This window comes from Pelobates fuscus, chromosome 8, assembly GCF_036172605.1.
Source record: "Pelobates fuscus isolate aPelFus1 chromosome 8, aPelFus1.pri, whole genome shotgun sequence".
NCBI lineage: Eukaryota > Metazoa > Chordata > Amphibia > Anura > Pelobatidae > Pelobates > Pelobates fuscus.
This window is the reverse complement of record NC_086324.1, coordinates 14,403,548-14,426,683: the sequence shown is the minus strand read 5'-3', so window position 1 is coordinate 14,426,683 and position 23,136 is coordinate 14,403,548. Positions and strand designations below refer to the sequence as shown.

General features: G+C 43.7%; 1 protein-coding gene across 1 annotated transcript in view; it reads right to left on the bottom strand.

Annotated features, from left to right (window-relative positions):
- CTDSP1 (CTD small phosphatase 1) overlaps window positions 1-23,136 on the bottom strand; it is a 44,649-nt gene that overhangs the window by 2,757 nt on the left and 18,756 nt on the right. The window contains exons 2-6 of the mRNA XM_063429265.1: window positions 12,464-12,609; window positions 11,189-11,290; window positions 10,868-10,924; window positions 9,969-10,061; window positions 9,415-9,600 (exon numbers count right to left, since the gene is read on the bottom strand). Of these exons, the coding sequence (XP_063285335.1) occupies window positions 9,415-9,600; window positions 9,969-10,061; window positions 10,868-10,924; window positions 11,189-11,290; window positions 12,464-12,609 (584 nt within the window). The remainder of the gene's footprint in view (window positions 1-9,414; window positions 9,601-9,968; window positions 10,062-10,867; window positions 10,925-11,188; window positions 11,291-12,463; window positions 12,610-23,136) is intronic.

Sequence of the window (23,136 nt, the reverse complement as noted above, 5' to 3'; positions counted from 1 at the left end):
TGCTGACATGCAGGGACAAAACGGAACTCGTGGCAGAACTCCGAACCGCCATCCGGGAAGAAATCACCGCGGTCAGGCAAGACCTCACACTGCTGGAACAAAGAGTGGACACCCTGGAGGTGCACCAATTAAAAGCCACGCAACACCAGCGGACAGCGGAACTGGCAGCCACGAGACAGGGCAACATATTACTGGACCTGAGGCGCCAGGTTGAAGACCTGGAGAACAGAAGCCGTCGCTGCAATATCCGGGTCAGGGGAGTTCCGGAGTCGGAAGGCGAGACACCTAAGGAACTGCTGGAGGGCCTATTCGCTCAAATCCTTGGCGCCGAAGCACCGCCGGACTTTGGCATTGAAAGGGCCCACCGGGCGCTCAGAGCTCCGCGCCCCGACGGCCAGCCTAGAGACCTGATTTGCTGTCTCCGGTCATTCCAACTGAAGGAGACTGTCATGAGAGTGGCTCGGACTCAACGCTCACTCCGATACCTGGACTCACAAATAGCGCTGTTCCACGACCTATCCACTCTCACCTTGGATGCTAGGCGAGCCCTGAAGCCAATCACCTCCATACTGCAAGAGAAGAGGATCCCATACAAGTGGGGATTCCCGTTCAGTCTTCAGGCCAGGGTAGGGAACCGCTGGCATGTCCTGAGGTGGCCGAATGAGATCCCACGCTTCCTGCGGGCCCTAGACCTGCCTGTCAAACTGGATCTTGGACTACCCACCAGCTAGACCCACAGGCCCGATTACACCGGCAGATATCCTCCGAGAAGGGGCAACTTCGAGGCCGATCCAATGCAGAGGCGGCCCTGTGACACCGGAAGAGTGAATGGAGCAAGACCCCCCCGGGGACGTAGGAACCCCGCAGCGCTGACCCTCCATTTTTTGACGCCTTACCGGATGATCAGTGGGAAGGACCCAGGCGACCCCCACCCCCCCCCCCCCATGAACCCGAAGGACACACGGCGGCCAAGGGACGCAGAGACAATCCCGCCAGGGTATGTACCACCCCACCTCACCAGGCCACTGCCTCCCCGAAGCCCCGAGGGTACCGTTAGAAGGTTTGGGAGGGGTAAAGTAGGGGGATTAGCAGCACAAGCCAGGTCACCCAGGAATCACGCACCTCGGGTCTTATCTCTACCCCCGGGAAGATAGAGAGGTTTGGGCGGGGGACTGGGACTTGAGAAGGGATACCCCTGAGGATTGGTGTTTCTGAGACAGTCCCTTGAAAGACTTAAGTGATTGCGGACTGCTGTCTATCACAAAACCTTGGGTCTCTCCGGAGTGGGGACGGCAGGTCCCCCAGGCTTGCATAGAGGCTTGATTGTCCTTCCCGAGGGGAAAAAAAAAAAAAGTCACCATGGAAACCGCACGGGGACCGGGAGGGCTGCAGTCGGGGAAGGGGGTTTATGGGGGCAGGACACGCACCCACCCCGCCCCGGTTGCCCAACCCAGACTCTGCCACCTACCAACAGTTTGCGGCAACCTGGCTGGGCGGGGCGCGGGGTGACGGCGTTTCTGGGGGGCTCACGGAATGACACCATATAATATGTTCCTGTATTGTTAACGTTGCACCGAATAGGAGCTGTTTATTTGTTAAGCTATCATTTTACCTAGCAATGTGTATAATATGTTCCTGTATTGTTAACGTTGCACCGAATAGGAGCTGTTTATTTGTTAAGCTATCATTTTACCTAGCAATGTGTATAATATGTTCCTGTATTGTTAACGTTGCACCGAATAGGAGCTGTTTATTCGTTAAGCTATCATTTTACCTAGCAAAGTACGTTAAGGGCCCTATGTATGAGACACCACATGGAGGGAAGCGGAGGAAGTTATGACCCCCGTTAGCTGTGCTTCTATACGGGCCACCGGAAGGGAGGGAGCTGGATAGAGGTCCGACACACTGTCAGCTGACTGAAGGCTTAGACAGTTAACACGACTAAAAAGAACTAGGCCGAGGAGTTGGAGAACCCCACTAAGTAGATGGCCACCGACTTTAGCGCACAACGCGAGCGGGGTCTGGGTTGGGCGACTGCTCCCCATGCGACCCGAGACGGAGGGGCCCACGGGACAGAAACATTTTACCCTACAGCTGATACTACCGGCGGGGAGGGAGCCGATGGAGGCTGCTGACTACACAACCTACACAGAGGGACGACATACCCCGTAGGGAGCCTTCCATGCACCCCACGCAACTGACCTACTTTGTAAATACCGTCCAGAGTTCGGAGAGACGACCCAAAGACGGCCCCCGAACAACCTCACCTGACCGAGGTTCGACGTTGCTATTACCACGTTCACGGACTACCCAACCCCAGACGTATACACTTTCCCAGACTAACCCCCCCTCTCCCCCCCCTGGCCTACGCTACACCTGAGTGAGGGCCCTGCATCAATCGGGCATGGCACAGTTTCGACCGGCGCAGCTTACTCTGTGGTCGCACAATGTTCGTGGTCTCAACATACCCGAGAAGCGCGCGCAACTCCTCCGTAGGCTCTGGGCAGAGAGAGTGTCCGTTGCGTTCCTGCAGGAGACGCACTTCAGAGAGAGAGATGCGCCGACCCTGACAAATAGACGCTTTTCTCAGGGCTACTTTGCAAATCACCCAGACGCACGAAAGACAGGGGTGGCGATTTTATTCGCACACACGATACCGTTTAATCTCAAAGAAACATGCAAGGACCCAGGTGGTCGCTATATCTTCCTTAAGGGTAACATTGCTGACACCCCCTATACTTTTGCATGCGTATATAGCCCTAACCGTAGGCAGCACTTCTTCCTGGCTATAACCCTGGCCAAACTTGAGAGATTCAGGGAAGGCCTGCTGGTCATGGCCGGTGATCTTAACGCTCCGCTTGATCCAAGCGTGGACTCTTCAACCGGCACAAGCGCGATCCCAGAGCACTGCCTGCGCTCAATGCGACGCACCTTAGCCAGATCAGGGCTCCAAGATTGCTGGAGAGTCGCACACCCAGATGACAAGGACTTTTCGTACTATTCCGCGGTCCACAAGCACTATAGCAGAATCGATTATGTATTTTTGCCTCAAGAACGACTGACCCACCTTCAAGACGCAAAGATTGGAATAATGCATCAATCCGACCATGCGCCTATCCTGATCCGGATGAAATCTCTGCTGTTTAGACCTGCGGAGCGCCACTGGAAACTCAACGAGACCCTTCTAGATGATCTGGAAGCCAGGACATCAGCCTGCCGGACACTCACCGACTACTTCGACACAAACTCCACGGAGAACGTGTCCCCCCTAACGCTGTGGGAGGCACATAAGTGCGTCATCCGAGGACATTTCATAGCCCTTGGCTCACAGCGTCGGAAAAACAGGAACAGGGACATCTCTGATCTCACCAAAAAGATAGCCAGCCTAGAGGACTCTCACAAAAATTCCGCAGATGACAATGTATACCTACAACTCACAGAAGCCCGCAGGGCACTGGCGGATCTCCTGTCTCAGGGCCTGCTACACACCCTGCGGAAATCTGCGAGATTTTTCTATGAGCATTCCAATAAGAGCGGCAGACTTTTAGCGAAAATGCTTCAGGAGAAGAGGAGATCCCAACACATACACAAAATCCGCACTCAAGGGGGCGGGGCCTGACTGTGATGGCGGCCGGACGCATTTTCAGAGAGCTCCGGGCAAATCGTTGAACCTAAGCTACTTACCCGCACTACCGGAGCTCTCTCGGAGCAAGAGAGTGAAGTACTGCACGCCAAGTGACAAGCGACCGTTTTTACACGATCGGCAGCAGCCGTCCAGACTAAGCCATCAAGGGGTTGGAGTGGGGCCCAGCAAGCAGCGCGGAGGGGGGAGGCGGGCGCTCTTCCAGCCAAGCACCGGCGGACCTCTGACTAACTCTTGATGGCACCCTGCAACCCCCCCCTTTGGACCGGCGGGGGAGATCCCGGTCCCCACCCTGGAGGCTCACTCCCTACACCAGGATTCAGCGACCCTGCCTCAAACAGCATGGACACCCCACATGGCATTCCAAATATGGCGGAGGCTGCGAAATCCATGCCTGACTATGGCATTGTGATGTCCAGAACGCTGGCATTCCTGGACAAACTCCTAACCGACTTCTGGGGGACGCTGTCCCTCCGACAACCGGCACCCGCCCCACATACCTCGCAAGAGCACCTACCTAAACCCGCTCCCCGGCAGCCTCGAAAGAGGCATAGCACAAAGGAAGCACGAAAATGGCGACAAAGACCGGTTCTGCGGAGCACAGAGGGTGGGAAGCGCAGGCCTGCATCAGACAGGGGATTCTATGGAGCCAGCAGCCAGAAGGACAAGCAGAATGTAGCAGGGAGAGGAGAGCAGGGGATACAGAAGAAGGCAATAAACATCACGGACACTGCATCGACCTTGTATGAGTCACTGCGCCTCATAAGTCATCCCAATACCTGGTACTGTACTCTGCCCATGACGGGCATAGGCTGAAAGCATAAAAAGTTGTCGGATCCACAATCACCTCACACTCAGCCAGAAGAACTAAACCTTAAGACTGCACCACGTGTCCCAAACATCCCCACACTAGCACCTACCACTACAGTCACTCAGGGTGGCAAACTTAGCTTGCATAATACCTTTAAGAGCAACTTACTGCATGTTTAATTATCACTTAGGCATACCTTGCAGTAGCAAAGCTTTGATCTTTAATGCTAAATATATATTATAGTGTTAATCTTGTTACCGTGCAAACATATACGATGCGAGGTCTCTAACGTTACTTGTTTAATATGTGCATCTATCTTCTGTGATTTTCATTTAAACAAGCATAATTAGCCCATGTATTAATATACTTAAAAACTGTGCCACTTTCTCATGCCATATATATGTTGTTTTCACTGTTTGCTAATGCCGTCGTGGCATCGTGAACCTCTGTATTATCTTGTGCACAGGAAAAAAAAAATAAAATTAAAAAAAAAAAAAAAAAAAAAAAAAAAAAATCCGCACTCAACAGGGACAATCCACAAGGATGCCGGAGGGAATTATGGAAGCCTTTAGGGAGTACTACAGGGACCTTTACCACCAGTCCCAGGCCCAAACGGGGGACACGGCAAGACTACACCGCCGGAGGGTATCGGACTACCTATCGCAAACCATCACACGTAAACTCACGCCGGACCTCGCAGAGGAGTTGGATGGACCCTTGACCCTGGTAGAACTTACGGCAGCCCTGAAACACTCAAAACCGCATCGAGCACCGGGCCCAGACGGCCTCCCTCTGACGTACCTGCGGACATTCCAGGAGGTTCTTCTGCCCAGGCTTCTGACGAGCCTCAATGCCATACGAGACGGCGGAGCCTTCCCCTCAGACACCCTGGCGGCGACGATCACAGTGATCCCCAAGGAAGGGAAGGACCCCTCACTCTGCTCCAGCTACAGGCCGATCTCACTGCTTAATGCCGACCTGAAGCTGTTCACAAAGGCTCTCTCCTTGAGGATGTCCCGGATTCTGCCGGACCTAATACACCCGGATCAGGTCGGCTTCATTCCAGGGCGGGAAGCTAGAGATGATACTATCCGCGCATTAAACATTATCCACTCCGCGAGATCCAAAGACCGGGACACTGTACTACTCTCGACGGACGCCGAAAAGGCGTTCGACCGAGTAGACTGGATATACTTGAATGAAACACTACGACATTTCGGCTTTGGGACGCATATGCGCACCTGGATCTCCGCCCTGTACTCGACACCGACCGCCAGGATTCGTGTGAACGGAGGCCTGTCACAACCGTTCCCCATACGTAACGGGACCCGCCAGGGATGTCCCCTGTCCCCCCTCCTGTTTGCCCTCTCCCTGGAGCCATTCCTGGAGGCGGTCAGACGGGATGGGGGCATAACGGGGGTTCGCATAGGTAAGGTGGAACACAGAGTGGCGGCATATGCCGACGATATGCTGTTCTTCCTTGAACAACCCTTGATCTCCGTTCCCAATCTTCTACAGGCATTCCACAGGTTTGGACAGGTGTCCAATCTGAAACTCAACCTGGATAAGTCGGAAGTGATGCCAATAATGCGGAACGAAGAAGACGTCCGCAGACTTAGTGCCCAATTCTCCTTCTCCTGGTGCGCGGTGAAACTGCGCTACCTAGGTACCTGGCTACCGAAAAACCTATCGCAGGTCTACCAACTGAACTTCCTTCCCCTCCTCAAGTGCATAAAGCAAGACCTTCAGCGATGGACGACAAGCTACATCACTTGGTTTGGCCGTATTAACGCGGTCAAAATGAATGTGATGCCACGGCTGCTATACCTCGCCACCCTGCCGATATCTATACCACATTCGTTCTTCAAGGAAGCGGACTCGACCATTCGCGGGTTTATATGGAATCACAGAGCCTCACGCATCCGTAGGACAGTCATGGAACGTCCTAAGTTGGCTGGCGGGCTGGGACTACCGTCGGCTCAGTCATATTACCAAGCCACACATCTGCACAGAATAGTGGACTGGCATGTCAGTGACAGTCCAAAACAATGGGTGGCCATGGAACTCCAGCAAACACAAGGCCAGTTTCCCTCTAGACTGTGGTTGGGACGAGCCACCTTCCCGGAGCTACGCACAGACAACCCCATGATTGACGCGACCCTTAAGACCTGGTGCAAAACCCGCCACACTCAGCAACTAACGACCTCACCGAACCCACTGACCCCCATCACCCACAACCCGGATTTGGCGGGGGGTTTACCCCCAGCAGCTTTCCAGGGCTTTCAGCAACCCGATTGGATTTACGTGGGACGGTGGTGCACAGGGAGAACACTCAGACCACTGCCCGACTTACTGGGAGATACACGACCCACACAGCTGGACGAATTCCGCTATCACCAGGTGCGGACGTATGTTGCTAGAATGGCGGGTCAGAACCACCTTCACAGACAACTCACAAGCTTCGAGCGGTTATGCACAAACCGAGCTCACATAGACCACGGGGTATCACTCCTATACAGGACTCTTCGGGGGACCATAGACAACAGCCCCGTTGGATACAGAGGCAAATGGGAACGGGAAACCGGTACGCAACTCACAGAACAAGAATGGGACAAGATTGTACTACTCACCCATAAATGCTCCATTAGTTCGAAGTTCCAGGAGACCGGCTATAAATTGTTGTCCCATTGGTACCGCACGCCCGATATCCTGAGACACTTCGACGACAACAACACGGGCTCATGCTGGAGATGCAACTCGGCTATGGGAACGACCTTGCACATATGGTGGTCATGTCCCCGAATAGCGCCATACTGGCTGCAGATTAACTCGAAAATTAAGGAAATCACTGGAAGCGACCTTCCCCTACTACCTATGACGATGCTCCTACACCACACATCAGTCCCCACAAGGAAATATAAACACTCACTGACCATCCATATGCTGAATGCCGCAAAAGCGCTGATCCCCTTGCACTGGAATAGGGCTTCGGTACCCACCTTCAGCCAATGGGTTGATAAAGTAGAATCAATTTATGATATGGAAATACTGACTGCTTCCCTGCAAGGGCGCTCGGACAAGTGCGCCATACAATGGTACCCGTGGAGGCTTTACATTTCTACGGGAAGAGCATAAGGGCACAGGGGCATGCCGGGCTCGGGGGACTGGGCCCAGTACGAATAGACGTGTGGCCACGACCGTGCGCTGTCCGAACATGAGACTAGTGCACGCCCATGGGGACCTCACCCGGGCTGTTGGCCCAAGGCCACACCGACACCTGCCCTTCCCCCCCCAACCCTCTACCCCGCTATAACCACCTCCTACTGGACACCCCCCCACCCCCCGACATACCAGACGAGAGACGGAACAACCCCGACAGGTTGGGATCCAACCAGGGAGATGGACACGACCACAGCAGGGAACGCCAAAGCTACCACCTCCCACCTAAAGGACTGACTCTGACACTTAATGTACCGATAGGGTCGAAAGGCCCTATGGGGGAGGGAGGTCGAGACTCGGTCCTGATAGATGTCAGGCTACCCCTCATAGACACCGGACACGGATAAACCAAGAGACAAAATACACAGACCGAGGTGGAAATTAAACTAATTACCAAAGGGACGGAGACTGGGCAGAACACGGGATAATAATCTCAGGCGCTTGTCCACATGTATGAACAAACCATTACCAGAGCTAAACCGAAAGCCACTTTAGGAGAATCCTACCCTAAAATTGTGCCACACACACTCACTAAAACATCAGCATAGGAACACTTATACCTCTACGGTTTCTAATCTTTGAGCTCACACACAAAGCCTGACGCATGGGAAAATGGGTTGAAACCAGGTCTGGGTGGTTACTCTTCAATGTAGCGTGTACTTGCTTGTCAGAGCTCGACCTACCTTCAGAAACAATTTACTAAGTGAACCTTAACGTCATTAAACTTACCCCACTAATGTGTACTGTTTCCCAACCTCATGTTTAACTGTTTGCCAATATAACCATTGTACAGAACATGCAATGTAATTACTGTACCTCTTTTTGTTACCTTGGAAAACTAAATAAAAACTGATTGACAAAAAAAAAAAAAAAAAAAAAAAAAGGCTTAAAGGGGCACTAGTCACAAAAACAACTTAATGAAGCAGTTTTGGTCTATTGATCATGCCCCTGCAGTCTCACTGCTCAATTATCTGCCATTTAGGAGTTAAATCCCTATAGAATGTAAGCTCGATTGAGCCGGGTCCTCTTCAACCTATTGTTCCTGTAAGTTTATTTGTAATTGTCCTATTTATAGTTAAATCCCCTCTCATAATATTGTAAAGTGCTACGGAATCTGTTGGCGCTATATAAATGGCAATAATAATAATAATAATAATAAATCACCACCACTTTTTTTTAATGCAGTCCTAGCCACACCTCCTTGCATATGACTTACAGCCTTCCTAAAAAACTTCCTGTAAAGATAGATCTAAAAAGGTTTAAACTTCCTTTAATGCAAATTCTGTTTAATCTAGAATGCATCTCCTGCTATGTTATTAGCTAGGACCCTCCTGTATGTAATTAAACTTTAATGTAATAAATATGGAAAATACAAATACACACAACAGTACCAAACACTTCACAATGGTTGTTTGCTTTCTGGTTCTTAACACGAAGAGGGTTATCTCCTAAAGAGAAAATTTAAAATTAATTTTAAACTTCACACCATCATAGCTGAACGGAAGAGTAACTATGACTACTTTTGCCTTACGTTTGATATTTACTTTGAATTCCCACTTTAGTAAATAAGCCTGTAAATCTAGGATTAAATACTAGTCTCACAGCAGCCTTAATCAATAGTTACCTAGTTTGGATCAGTCATGCAATTAGAGGCTCTTTTTACATTCCCTACACAGAGCCAGCAAACACCGCGCTGTGGGAGGGGTTATGCATCATGCAATTATTTTGTAAAGTCTCATACCGCATTGTCTGGATGAAATATGTAGGAGGCTGGCGAATTGTCAAGGATTATAAGTTTTCTCAGGTCCCGGCCCAGCCTGCTAAGGTCCTTCACATAGTTCCCTCTATGGAAAGCACAAGACTCCCGGAAAAGCCGTGCCCGAAAAGCTCCCCATTTATCCAGCAAGTCTGCCACAGGGTCTGCATACTATCATGGATAGAAAGATTGTAAAGTTAAAATATAGAAAATTAAAAATTTACACAGCAGAGGAGGAAAGGATTAAACAAAAACAGGAAATATAGGGTGAAAAATACACATACAAATACAAAGTGCAGTTCATTGAGCATTCATCTTAAACTGTCCATTTACCTGACATTTTACAGAATTTAGGAAAAATAAATAAAAGTTTTACACCATACAGCAACAGACTAGAGACTTCTAAAAGGCGTATTATTAATCACTACTTGTTTAGGTGGGTTACTGGATAAGGTAGAAGAGCAAACAAATACACCTATTAAGACATTAAAAGAACCACAACTACTCTGCTTTTTGCCCTGGAAGGAAGATTCTCTCACCTTGGCGAGACTTGCTGTAAACAGGACACATTCAAACATCTCTCCCATTCGTCGCAGGAATTCATCCACGTGTGGCCTTTTTAATACGTACACCTAGGAGAAGACAAGAGCGGGTAAGATCCACTATGGAATGATAACGGTTTGATTCGGCAGGATACATACACATTTTATTATCCAATGGCTGGAATAGATAGGAGTAGAAGATATCTCTGATATTTATTTGCTCCAATCAAAAATAAGTCAGATCTTTGTACTCTATCCAAAAAGTCTGCTTTACATAAATTCTCGCCTTTTTAGCAGTGACTGAATGTCTTACTTTAAATTAAAGTGGTGAAGTCCGTTGCATTTTGGATTGTACCCCTCAGTGCAGAAGCAATGCTAAAGGTTACTGGACTATCCTCAGGACATACCACTGACATGGCCCTTTTGGATTTTTTATTTTATTTAAATCAGAGAAAAACATTCAGGATATCATAAAGAAGTATCAGAAAAACAATGAAAAACTACTTTATCAGTTTATCGAGTTGCACAATTAAGTTATTCAGCTTTTCACCAAGATTCAGATCATTCCAGGATGCATTTAGTTGGCTCTGGACGCAAGTAATCAAGAATAGGCTGGATCGAGACAAGACAGCCTATCCTGGATTACTTGAAACCAGCACCAACCCAGAGGATGGCGTACTTGTCATCTGTTTTCCCCGGCAATATCGTGGAGTTATCCAATGTTCCAGGGTGATATATTTGAGGAATTGTTCCATTACAAAGGATCGCAGGAAGTACTTATGGTGACAGAATAAGTTTCCCTCAGCAGATTGAGGATCAAAAAGGGATATGAAACTATTAAGCATGAAATAATTTCAAACATACATCTCACTGGCTTGCGTCTCAAAGACTATTACCTGGTGAACCGTTCCATCAATCTCAACAGGAATGATAAAGTCAGCATTGTTGACGGGCTACAAAATAATAATGAAAAACAAAAAAACAGGACATTAGCAGCTACTCAGTTTACCTTTCTAGGTACGCAGAACGTTCTATACATTCTGCATGCATACAGAAATGCTAGTAAATCTAAAGGTTTTCATGCATTGAGTGGCATGTGAGCAGGAGAACCCTCCAGTTCTGCTCTCTGCTGAAAACACCTCTAGCAAGCACTCCCTGAACTAAAAGACACCAGTATGTCTAGCTGTGATAAAGATATGAAAACAAATAAAAAACACCTTAAAAGAACTATGAACTAATGTTTCATCCAGGTCGATGACAACACAGATCTTGTCAGCATCTTGCACCTTCACCTCAGGCAGAAGATGTTTAACAGCAGTCTAAAAAAAATAAAATAAAGTTAGATTCTTAATTCCATGTAGAGAGACAATCATGCCATCTTCAGGTTCATGGTAAGGTTTGGTGGATGAAGAAACTGGGCTTAAAGAATGACCACTTTCTAGTGAGAATTATTCTATTTTCGATCAGATTTATAGGGAGAGTAGCCATGCTCCTTTAACATCCTTTATTATTTTTGAATACATTTTAAAGTTACTAATTTATAAAAACCCTGAAAAAACAAAAACAAAACCCAGGTTTTGAAATAATATTTTAATAAGATAAACTACAGGATGGGGTACAAGAAAACATGCTTGTATTGAGCCAAGTTACAACAATAAATATCAAGATTAATAAGAACTCATCCAGGATAACTAAATGTAAACTAAACTACACATCGCACCTCCCAAGTGTGACTGCAGGGCCCCCTTAAAAAAAAAAAAAAAAAAAAAATTATAATTGTATAACATTGTGGCCATTTTGTAGTTTGAGTTAAGATTAGTTGCACTGTACTGTATATTTGGTGCAGTACATGCAACATGCCCCTAGATGGCAGGAGTTGCATTTCAGTCCAGATTGACATTTTAATTTTAACGTCTTGGTGCCACGGTATCGCTGCGGGTCCTTTCTGCTCTACAATGGAGGTGCCCAGCTCTGAAGACAAAATCTGTACTTTAAGAGACTTGCTATCCGAACTAAAATCCAATATATTTTTTTTACCTTTGCACTTGTGGGTAAAGGCACCTGCAACTTCCTATAGCTCAGGTGTAGCCAAGAAAATTTAAGAAAACCAACCTGGCTCTTTGACGGCCAGGGAGGAGTTTTAAATGGATTTATAAAAAGTGCAGAATTGTCATAGAAAATTAGTATGTCAACAGTCACACCACACACACCAAGCTGAGCTGCAGGACATTTAAATGCAGAATTCATTCTGGGTGTTACATACAACCAATAGGTCAGTCTAAAATGGCCCATGCCAACATATAAAGGTCCCTGGTAAACATGGATATGTGGGTCTCCCTGGTGGGAGCAGGAATGTAGTCCTGCTCACACCAAAGAGTTCAGGCTGGTCACTAAGCCCCAGGATGTAATGGCACGTCTCAATGTTAAGGGATTAAGAAATGCATTTCTTAACTAGTGCAGATAAACCAAGCTCACCCTCAATGGTTACCTACCTTGGGGACAGATCCGTTCTCCTCCACCAGGAGAGGTGCATTGTTGTTGACAGGAAGAGTCTCTGTATCTTCATGACACAGACAACAAAATAGGGTATGGAAGATGCTACGACTGCGTGGTTTCTTGGAAGAGGAGTTATGGGCACCTGTAAAAAGAAAATACTGATCAGTGAACGGCTACTTAACTGCTGGACTACAAGGCCACCACTAAAAAGAGACACTCCACTGCTAGACAAAAAAAAAAAAAAAGGCCTCTTGCCTGCAGCCTTTGAAGGCCCTCCCCTTCTAACTCCGCTGTAACTTTCTGTAGCTGTCCAATCACAGACTTCCCAATGCAGCTCAATGAGAAGTGTTTGCAAGGCAGGTTCTCTGGGCAATTGCTGCCTCCTGAGTTTATCAGAGTGAAACAAACCAGGAAGTTACAGGAGAGGAGTTTAAAGGGACATTCTCACACTTTGCATGAGGACATCAAGTGTCTTGAAAATCCTGATCAGAAAGAAATAAATATATATATATATATATATATATATATATATATATATATATATATATATATATATATATATATATATATATATATATATATTTTTTTTTTTTTTTTTTAATTTTTTTTTGGGGGGGGGGAGGGGGGGGGAGGTAACCTTTTAAATATTTAGCAAATTACAATTCAGTTCAGACCAAGCCATCACAGGGCAAACATTTAAGAGGAGCAAGAGAAACGGTTTAATTTCGGCTCTGTTTTCTGACCGTAATGGAGGCAAACCATTGCATTTCTTTTTTTCACATCTCATACAGATTTGTTAAATAAGGGATAATTAAACCCAATATTAAGATTCTTGGCAGGGACAGCTCCCCTTTAACGTTTGCAATTTGTTAGCCTATCCCCAGCAGGAGCTGTAGGTCTGCCAGTGGCCTTTGGCACAGTTTGGGATTAGGATATTCTTTAGAGATTACAGAGGATCATCACACCTTTATCCTTACAGGCTTAATAAGATTTATTTTAATTGTAGAAGCACGATTCACTGCTTCCAGAGCAGCCGCTCAAACATACAGATGTCAAGCAATTAGGCAAAGTGGCAGCTACGTCTTTTATGACATGTCATCGCGGTGCATAGATTACTAGCTGCAGGCACACATTGCCAGTTTACAGTACAGACTGAGCCTCGAACACCAGAGTGGCAATATTATAAAAATAATATGTATTTACACAAAAAATAAAAATACAAAAAAAAAGTATTCCAGTCAATCAGAAAATTACAATCCATTTTTAAAACTTTGTGAAAATTACAGCAGCCAATCAGGTTTCAATTTCCACAGTCGCAAAATGCACAGGGACAACGAGCAGACAACTTATTTTGCCATCTGTAAAAAACCTCCCACCTGAGGGAGGTGGTTTTGCTTCTGTTGTAGAATTATTAGACCCCTTATAAACTATATAATCCTTACTGGGCCCCTTTAATACTATATTCTCATATTCAGCTCTCAGGCCTCATAGTTTAAACTTTACAAGATTCCTTTGTTCGTAGAAACAGCATGTCAGCAGAAAATGCTAGAATCTTCTGATTAAATGAAACTCTGTAGCAGATAGTCTTGATAGAATGTATAATTGCTAAAGAAGCCTCGAGATGCTAACCTTGAAAAGACTAATGCCTCGTTTCCACTGAGCGGATCGGTTCGGGTTGGTACACTTTGGAAGGTTTAGAATGGATCAGCCCATTCTGGTGAGCGTTTCCACTGCAAGTCAGACCTTCAGGGCCATGCGGGGTTTAGAAAAAAATGCTCTTCCTGTCCACCAATCAATGGATTGTATAGTAGCTCCACCCTAACCGAACCGTTCCATTTCCTATGGCCCTACATCTGAAGCAGGACCCTGAATGGATTGGTACGGTTCGCTTGTATGGACCACTTTCATAATGGAAACACCCAAAATAGCGAACCGTACCGAACTGAACCGAACCGATCCGCTCAGTGGAAACGAGGCATAAGGTACCAGTCACTCCTTATGGAAAACTGCCAAGCCCCCCTCCCATCGAGAAAGCTCCCTCGTGCTAGCAAAGATGGCGCTGAAACCTGGAGGAGAACTTTATGACGTCAGTTATGACATAAGACGTAACTCCCAACAAGGAGGGCATTTGACTGACCACTTTACACCTTTAGCCAATTGACAATGTTTTCATACTTTTTATCTTGATTTTACAATGATGTAATTTTGCCTTTAAAAGAGCTTGCAAGCCTGCTTTTAACCAGATGCCATTAAATTTTCTCAAAGTGCTTTTAACCTGAACTCCATGTGTCAGTGTGAACTTACTTCTGCGTATACGCAATTTAATCATCTCAGATTTGGACAGGAACAGATAGACATTTAAACATATTTGTTTATTTCTAAATTAATCTACATCACTTCTACATTCTCAACAACTGCCAATCTGATCATTCCTTCTACAGTAACATTCACAAGCAAGCCCTGAAAGCATGGTACCAGGGGAGTGAAAATTTACACCTAGAGTTATAAGGGTTACATAACATCCAGAGTACACTACAGAAATTGTTATACACCCTTACCAACCATCAAAGGTCACTTTGACCAGTCCGGGATATGTTCTTCTATAGAACGTGAACCTGATACGTTCTGAAACCAGTGTCTTACACATACTGGGGTTTTATCTTTGTAACTTAATCGACACCTATACCGTCACCTTAGATATTACACATACTGCTAGTGGACAGTTAATTGTACGCTATAAAAAATTAAAATCACACTAAAAAGGTTATGGTGGGGACAAAGTTGTGATTGAAAACCTCCTGAAGTCTGTGGATAGTTAATACAATGTTTAACAAAAATCTGCACACCAGTCAAGCCACAAGACTTGCTTTTCCCACAGAAATCACAAATCTGCAGACTGAAAAGGAATCCATGTTTAAAATGGAATGACGCAAAAATGTGATTCTTTGTTAAACTAATTTGCATGTGCCCACCCAGAATCCTTTGCGGTAGTAACATCACTGCAGATTTGTGATTTCTGTGGGAAAAGAAAGCAAGTCTTATGGCTTGACACACACTCGCCAGCATGGTTACTATTTATTATCTCATTGACACAAACAATTTAAACTGAATTTCTGATTCTTAAGGTTTTAATGCTGCAGGCAGACACGGTTTCACTTTATCAATGAAAATTTCGAATAGAAACCATTCTAAACCAACTGCTGGCTATTTTTATTAGAGCACAATTAACTACTCACTAGTAGTTTGTGTAATCTCTCAGATGGTGGTTTCAGAAATAAAAAAAAAAAAAAAACACCTACACCAAGTGCTGAGCCCCAGAGATAAGGTTTCTGTGTGTAAGTTAGACTTTGCACTGCTTTTATAATACAAGGCATCGGGTTTACATTGTATACAAGACAATATAACAACTACTGATCTTGTGGGATTTCACTCTGCAATAGTGGAACTTTGCAGAGATATTTACATATTTTCTGCTTTTAATGTACGTTATAGTTACCAAACTAGCTTAATGAAGCAGTTTTTGTGTAGAGATTATGCCCCTGCAGCCTCACTACTCAATTATCTGCCATTTAGGAGTTAAATCACTTTGTTTATGAACCCTAGTCACACCTCCCTGCTCGTGACTTGCACAGCCTTCCTAAACACTTCCTGTAAAATGAAATGTAATGTGTATACTTCCTTTGTTGCAGTGTTTAAAGGAATAATGTAGTGCCAGGAACACAAAGCTGTATTCCTGGCACTAGTGATTCCTCTGCCTGCCCCGGTAAATAAAGGGTTAAAAACCCATTTACTTACCAGATCACAGCGCTGATGTCCCTTGTACAGAAACATAAGTAATTTAACTCTTAGATGGCAGAGAATTGAGCAGTGAGACTGCAGGAGCATGATGTATACACAAAAGCCTGTTAATTAAGCTAAAGTGGTTTTGGTGACTAGTGTCCCTTTACTGCAGAAATATATTGTAATAAAGGCTTTATTGATCAGTATTAAAAGAGGAGAAAATGCATTTTCACACCCACAGATATCATGCGATTACAACAAGAAATTTACTACCTCTGTTTCTAAGACAAAAAAAATAAATTAAAAAAAAGGGCCTTGCCAATGAATGAGAGCGGACGCATTTTCCTGCAGCTTCAGACAATTGGTGGCTATCCAACTCAAAGACCGCTGGCAGCCTATCCAGAGGTGTGACTTGCCACACTTGTCTTGCGACACCCTTCCGCAGACGGATGCCCTTTCTTTCAAGGCCAAAGGGTGAAGAAAAAAAAAAATATATAAGAAAATTAAAAAAAAAAAAAACAGGCCTGTGGCCTACTTCTCACCAGCTCTCGCCAGGTTTAACTCCCTATTAAGCGGAGTGACAGCACCAGACCCCTGCCAGACGAAAAGCTCCCCAATTATGGGGTGATGGAGACATTCAGCCGGTATCACAGACCAGGGACTCTTAAAAACAGCCACCACAGCCCAAGATGGCGACCACAGAGGGCCCTGGCATATCTGGCTTGAACAGCCCTGTGAAAGTATTGGAAACACCACAGCAGCCCACGGACATGCTACCTACCACCCCCTTCACACTCCAGGAAGGATTCGAATTAGCCAACAAGCAGGATATCCAACAATTCCTCCTGGACAGAAAAATCAATGCTTGGTGGATAAAGCACTGCTTAAGGAAGACGTCAAGGTGATCACCAACAGGGTCCGGGCCTCCGAGGAGGACATCATGGATCTTAAGGAAGATATGTCCAATTTGCGGGACTCCCTCAGACAGGTTGAATCCACCCCAACGGCCCAAATATCACCCATGGAGAAAAGTTACCGCCGGCATCATGTTAAAGTCAGGGGCATCCCGGACGATGTCCCTGTGATGGAACTTCCTGTACCCCGGCTGGGTACCTCCAGACTAACAATAAGTTTACAAGGCACAACACTCCCACACAGAGAACACAATCCCTCCCCTCTGCCTGAGAGATAATTAGAAACAAATGATATAGATATGGGTGGAAAAATCTACCCAGGATGAGTGGAAAAAATGGTTGATTTAATTGTGGTCTCAGAATATAATAATATGGTATGAAGAAGTCCTCAACTGGTAAATGAGCTCCCCATTAGAGCTCTGAAACAATAAAACTTTGTATAAGGGGAATTAACCCTAAACGTACCAGGAGATCTTCTAACCATAAAGGGGAAACAGCAGTACTGGTCCAGATATGAACCCAATACGTAAACCACACACTGGAGTATGTAAACTCTCTATACGTCTCCCAATCTCAAATTTGTGATAGGTTAAACAAGCCAAAAACTAAGCCAAAAGATGGATAGATAAAAAACAAAAATAAATATAAATTAAAATAAAAAAATTGAGATAAAATTATTCTAAATCCATGTACTGAGTACAAACTGGTGCAAATGAGTGTAACAGTGGATGTGGACTCCAGCAACAAAGTGTATATGCGTTCAGCTGTACTGTGATACTGTCTGTAATACTGAGTCTGTATGATAACAGACAAACACAGAAATATAATCTAATGTTTTGCAGTGTTGACTACTGCTCAGACATTAAGTTACTGGCATAAATCTAGAATGATACAGATAAGTGTCCTCTAGTACTTTGTAGCTTCAAAAAACAGCCGTTTTTTTTCAGTAAAAAAACTATAAAATTTATTTTAACAGCATCATCAATGGTAGAAAAAATGAATGAAAACGTGATACATAGTATATATATAAAAAAAAAAAATCGATTCTTAGTCCTTTGGGATAAGCAGAATCCAATTCTCTGATGAAGTGACATCATTCAGTCACGAAACGCGTAAGGCAATTTTCGGCAGGAGCCGCATTTTCATAGAGATCCAGGGGAACGCAGACCAACACAGAGTGAGACGCACGCGAAGATTTTGAAAACTAACTTCCCGGCTTTTTTCCCCACCGTTACCTCTTGACCGGCCAGAGGTTCAGTGAGCAACCACTTTAATTGGATTCTGCTTATCCCAAAGGACTCTGTAAATATACCAATCGATTTTTTTTATATATATATATATACTATGTATCACGTTTTCATTCATTTTTTCTACCATTGATGATGCTGTTAAAATAAATTTTATAGTTTTTTTACTGAAAAAAAACGGCTGTTTTTTGAAGCTACAAAGTACTAGAGGACACTTATCTGTATCATTCTAGATTTATGCCAGTAACTTAATGTCTGAGCAGTAGTCAACACTGCAAAACATTAGATTATATTTCTGTGTTTGTCTGTTATCATACAGACTCAGTATTACAGACAGTATCACAGTACAGCTGAACGCATATACACTTTGTTGCTGGAGTCCACATCCACTGTTACACTCATTTGCACCAGTTTGTACTCAGTACATGGATTTAGAATAATTTTATCTCAATTTTTTTAAATTTTTTTTTATATTTTTTTTTGTTTTTTATCTATCCATCTTTTGGCTTAGTTTTTGGCTATCACAAATTTGAGATTGGGAGACGTATAGAGAGTTTACATACTCCAGTGTGTGGTTTACGTATTGGGTTCATTTCTGGACCAGTACTGCTGTTTCCCCTTTATGGTTAGAAGATCTCCTGGTACGTTTAGGGTTAATTCCCCTTATACAAAGTTTGAGAGATAATTGGATCAGTAACTGTACTAATTCTAATCCAATTATCTCCAAGAACAGAAAAAACACGTTTATACATAAAATACATAAAACCCCACAAAAGTGGCATCCCCTGATAGCCCTAATCTGGGTGACCAACATTAAAAAAAACAAACAAAAAAAAAAAAACACACACACACACACACACACACACACCACACCACCCAGATCAGTTCAGGAATTTCATGGAAGTCACATTTTGACCGACCGCACGGTCCCATGCCCAAAACAGTTCAAGAGAATCAGGGCTTACAGTCTGTCTAGTTGAAAACTAACAAACTACTGAACAGAGTCAATAGTCTTACCCTGGAGCTAGTTCCCCTTATCCAAACGAATGATCTCACCGAACAGTGCCCTTTTAAGTTGAATAGAATCGAACGCAGACAATGATGGAAGTCCAGAGGTGTTCGGGAGTTTCTGGATCATAATTTAGTTCCATGAGATTCATGCCCAAACACTGCTGCCTGCGTTTATGTGAACAAGATGGCCGCCACCCAGATGAACAATTAGAACACTGCGGTAAGAAACGTTCCAAGTTGTTAACACCTATTAACAAGCTCCAGGGTTGTCTCTGGTTCGTGCGGTTGTTCGGTAATTCGAAGTGCTGCTTCGAAAGTTCGAAGTGAAGCCATATACATCCAAAAAGGCACAAACAGACACTATATAGTCACCCAGACAACTTCAGCTCAATGAAGTGGTCTGGGTGCCAGGTCCCCCATGTTTTAACCCTTCAGATGTAAACATAGCAGTTTCAGTTGAACTGCTATGTTTACATTGCAAGGTTAATTCAGCCTCTAGTGGCTGTCTTCCTGACAGCCGCTTCTGTGACGGTAGATGCGAAAAAAAAAATAAAAAAAAAATAAATAAATAAAAAAAAAAAAATCACATCCAGCGTGCAGAATGTCCACAGGAAAGCATTAAGAAATGCTTAAGAAATGCTTTCCTATGGACTGTTTGAAATGCTTTTCCTATGGACTGTTTGAATGCATGCACGGCTCTTGCCGTGCATACCGCTCCACTAGGGAGAAGAGGACACCAGCGTTGAGGGAGCACGGTGCTGGATTAAAGTAATTAACAGAAGGGGTTTTAACCCCTTCGGCGCCAAATGAGTTTGTTTTCCTGACACTATAGTGATCCTTACATTATATTTCACCAGGTCCTTAGTCTGGGCAGGAGGCTGGCAAACAGGCACCTCCAGGAGCTCATGGCAAACTCCTGTAAAAAGGGAGTTTGTCACAGTTCCCCTCAAAGAATTGCCACACCTCCTGAGATGCCTTATGGCCACCATATTACCCCCACAGCTGTCCAGAAAGCTGGCACTTGATGGGGTATACCGCTTAGTGAGATCCCCAACTGCCCCTCCTAATGTCACACAGGACACCATCATCCGCTGTGCTTCCCTTCAGGACAAGAGCCATATAATGGCTGCAGTATGTGACAAAAACACCACGCTCATTTTAAAACAGGAGATGAGAGTTTTCAAACGACCTTACCAGAATCACACTTTAATGGAAAAGATCCCTGAACTCTGACCAGCCGACTGAAAAATGCTGGACTGACCTACAGATTGAGGTCCCTGAATGTGACCCACCAGGGAACAGTGCATAAACTTACATCCACATCAGAGCCCACGATTTCTACAGGGGTTGGGCATTTCCACACAGGTTGCAGAGTTAGGGGTAAAGTATAGTGGTGGGCTCATAGTTTTTTTTAATTTAGGCAGTTCCCTCCTGTTCAATTTTATACACAATGACTAACCATCCTGACATGTGCATAATCGGGCTATCGTGCTTTGTACCTTTTAACACACCTAAGCATACCATAGTCCACTCATGTATACCCAGCCTAAACCTGCATATCATGTTGGGATTCTGTTTTTACATGCATAGTTTATCTTTATTTTCTACTATTAAAAAGACTATGCAATTTCATAGTCTCACAAATGCCCATGATTACTCTATATGTTAACACATCTGTGTTCGTATCATTGCACAACAAAAATTCTAGATTTTTTTTTTAGAAAATTCCTATAATCTCATGCCTCCCAACCATCCTAAATTTGGCAGGACAGTCCTGGTTTTCCCATCCCGCCTCAGTTTCCTGGTTTCACAATTTTGAAGATACCAGGGAACTGTCCAGAATGCCAAGCATATTTAAAAGACACCATGAGTCTCCTACAAATTTTAGATGGCACTGTGATTTTATTATGGCCACATGTGACGTAAAAAGTTTGTAGACAGTAATTCAACATGAGAAAGGATGTGAAGCAATAGAAATTTATTTAAAGAAATCTGAAGATATGGATCATCTCCAAATTGACTTTAGTGAAAGGAATTCATTTATTAAAAAAAAAAATAAAAAAATTAAATTTCTGGTTTGAGAATAAATCTTATCTTCAGATTCAAGGTACGGCGATGGGGACCAGATTTGCCCCAGGTTACGCTAATCTTTTTACGTCCTTCTGGGAAGAGAAGTTTGTCTTCTCCAGAGAGAATATTGGGGCAAATCTGGTGTTTTATTAACGCTACATAGATGACGTTATTATATAGAAAGGCAGTAAGGAGACATTAGAACAAATTATTGCCTCTCTTAAATCATAATTCTTTTAACATTAATTTATCTTATGAAATCAGCACAGAGCAAATTAATTTTTTAGACTTTTTAAAAAAATCTATATTGACGATAATGAAATTAAAAGTAAGACTGTTTAAGACCGTTGATGTAAATAGTTTTATTGACTTAAAAATATGCCATTTTAAGCCCTGGCTGAACAGCATACCCAAGGGCCAGTTTTTAAGGCTGAAAAGAAACTGTACTGAAGAAGTATTTTAAACAGGCAGAACAATTAGAAAAAAAATGAAAAAGAAAGACAACCACTTTTACAGTATAAGAATAAGAGAGGAAATGAGAATGGGAAAAAAAAAAGTGTAAAATCAAGGGAATATTCTAACAACTATGCATTACAGAAAGTGATCAAAAAACATTGGCACATCCTTAGAGAAGATCCGGATATTCTTCCTTTTTAAGACCCTCAACCAAAATTAATTTTTAGAGGAGCTAATAATCTTAAACAAATCTTAACTAAAAGTTTTTTAGCTTTAAAAAAAAAAAAAAAAAAATAGAGGAATAGACGGTAATTTTTTAAAGGGAAGTAAAGGTTTTCATTATTGCGGTACATGTAAAGGTTGCACAGGTAGATCAAACAATAACAGAAATGCAGAAATAGTCTCGTCTGCTGTTACGAAGAGAGAATATCAAATCCAATCTTTTATCACTTGCTCTAGTAAGGATGTTATTTACATGTTGACTTTCCAATGTGGCTACCAATATGTAGGAAAGACAACACGTACTTTAAAGACAAGGATCATAAAACAGGTCTATAATATTCAGAGAAAATTCACCAACCATAGTGTATCGAAACACTAATTAGAAGTTCTTAATGGGGACCCTAAAGGTTTAGAATTTATAGGCATTGATAAGATTAATGTTGATTGGAGAGGAGGTGATAAAGACTATACTTTGGGACGAACAGAAATGAGATGGATGTTTTGAATTAAATACTGTGAATCCACAAGGGTTAAATGTTTTAGAAATTAATAAGTATATAGGATTTCATCACATTAATCCCCTTTTTTTTTGCCTTTTGAGTAAATTCTTATCTCCCCCCAACAAGGATGTATTGCTTTCTGTTTTTTATTTGCCTGATTATTTCTGCCTTTCAAATGAGTATTTACTGTCTATTTTATATTTAATGATTAGTTAATCCTAGTAAGCTATAAGGTGATTTTAGCCCACAATATTATATATTTAACCCATAATAATGGTGCAATATTTTTAAAATTTGGAGTTACTTGCTTTTTTTTAGTAATTTATTATTATTATTTTTTTTTGAGTACGGTATTTAATTTATATTACTGAAAGAAATGTATCGATAATGCCCAAAATATTACTAATTGAGTTTTCTTGTAATGATGTATAATTAAGGGTAGGAAATATATTTTTTTATTTTGTGTGGT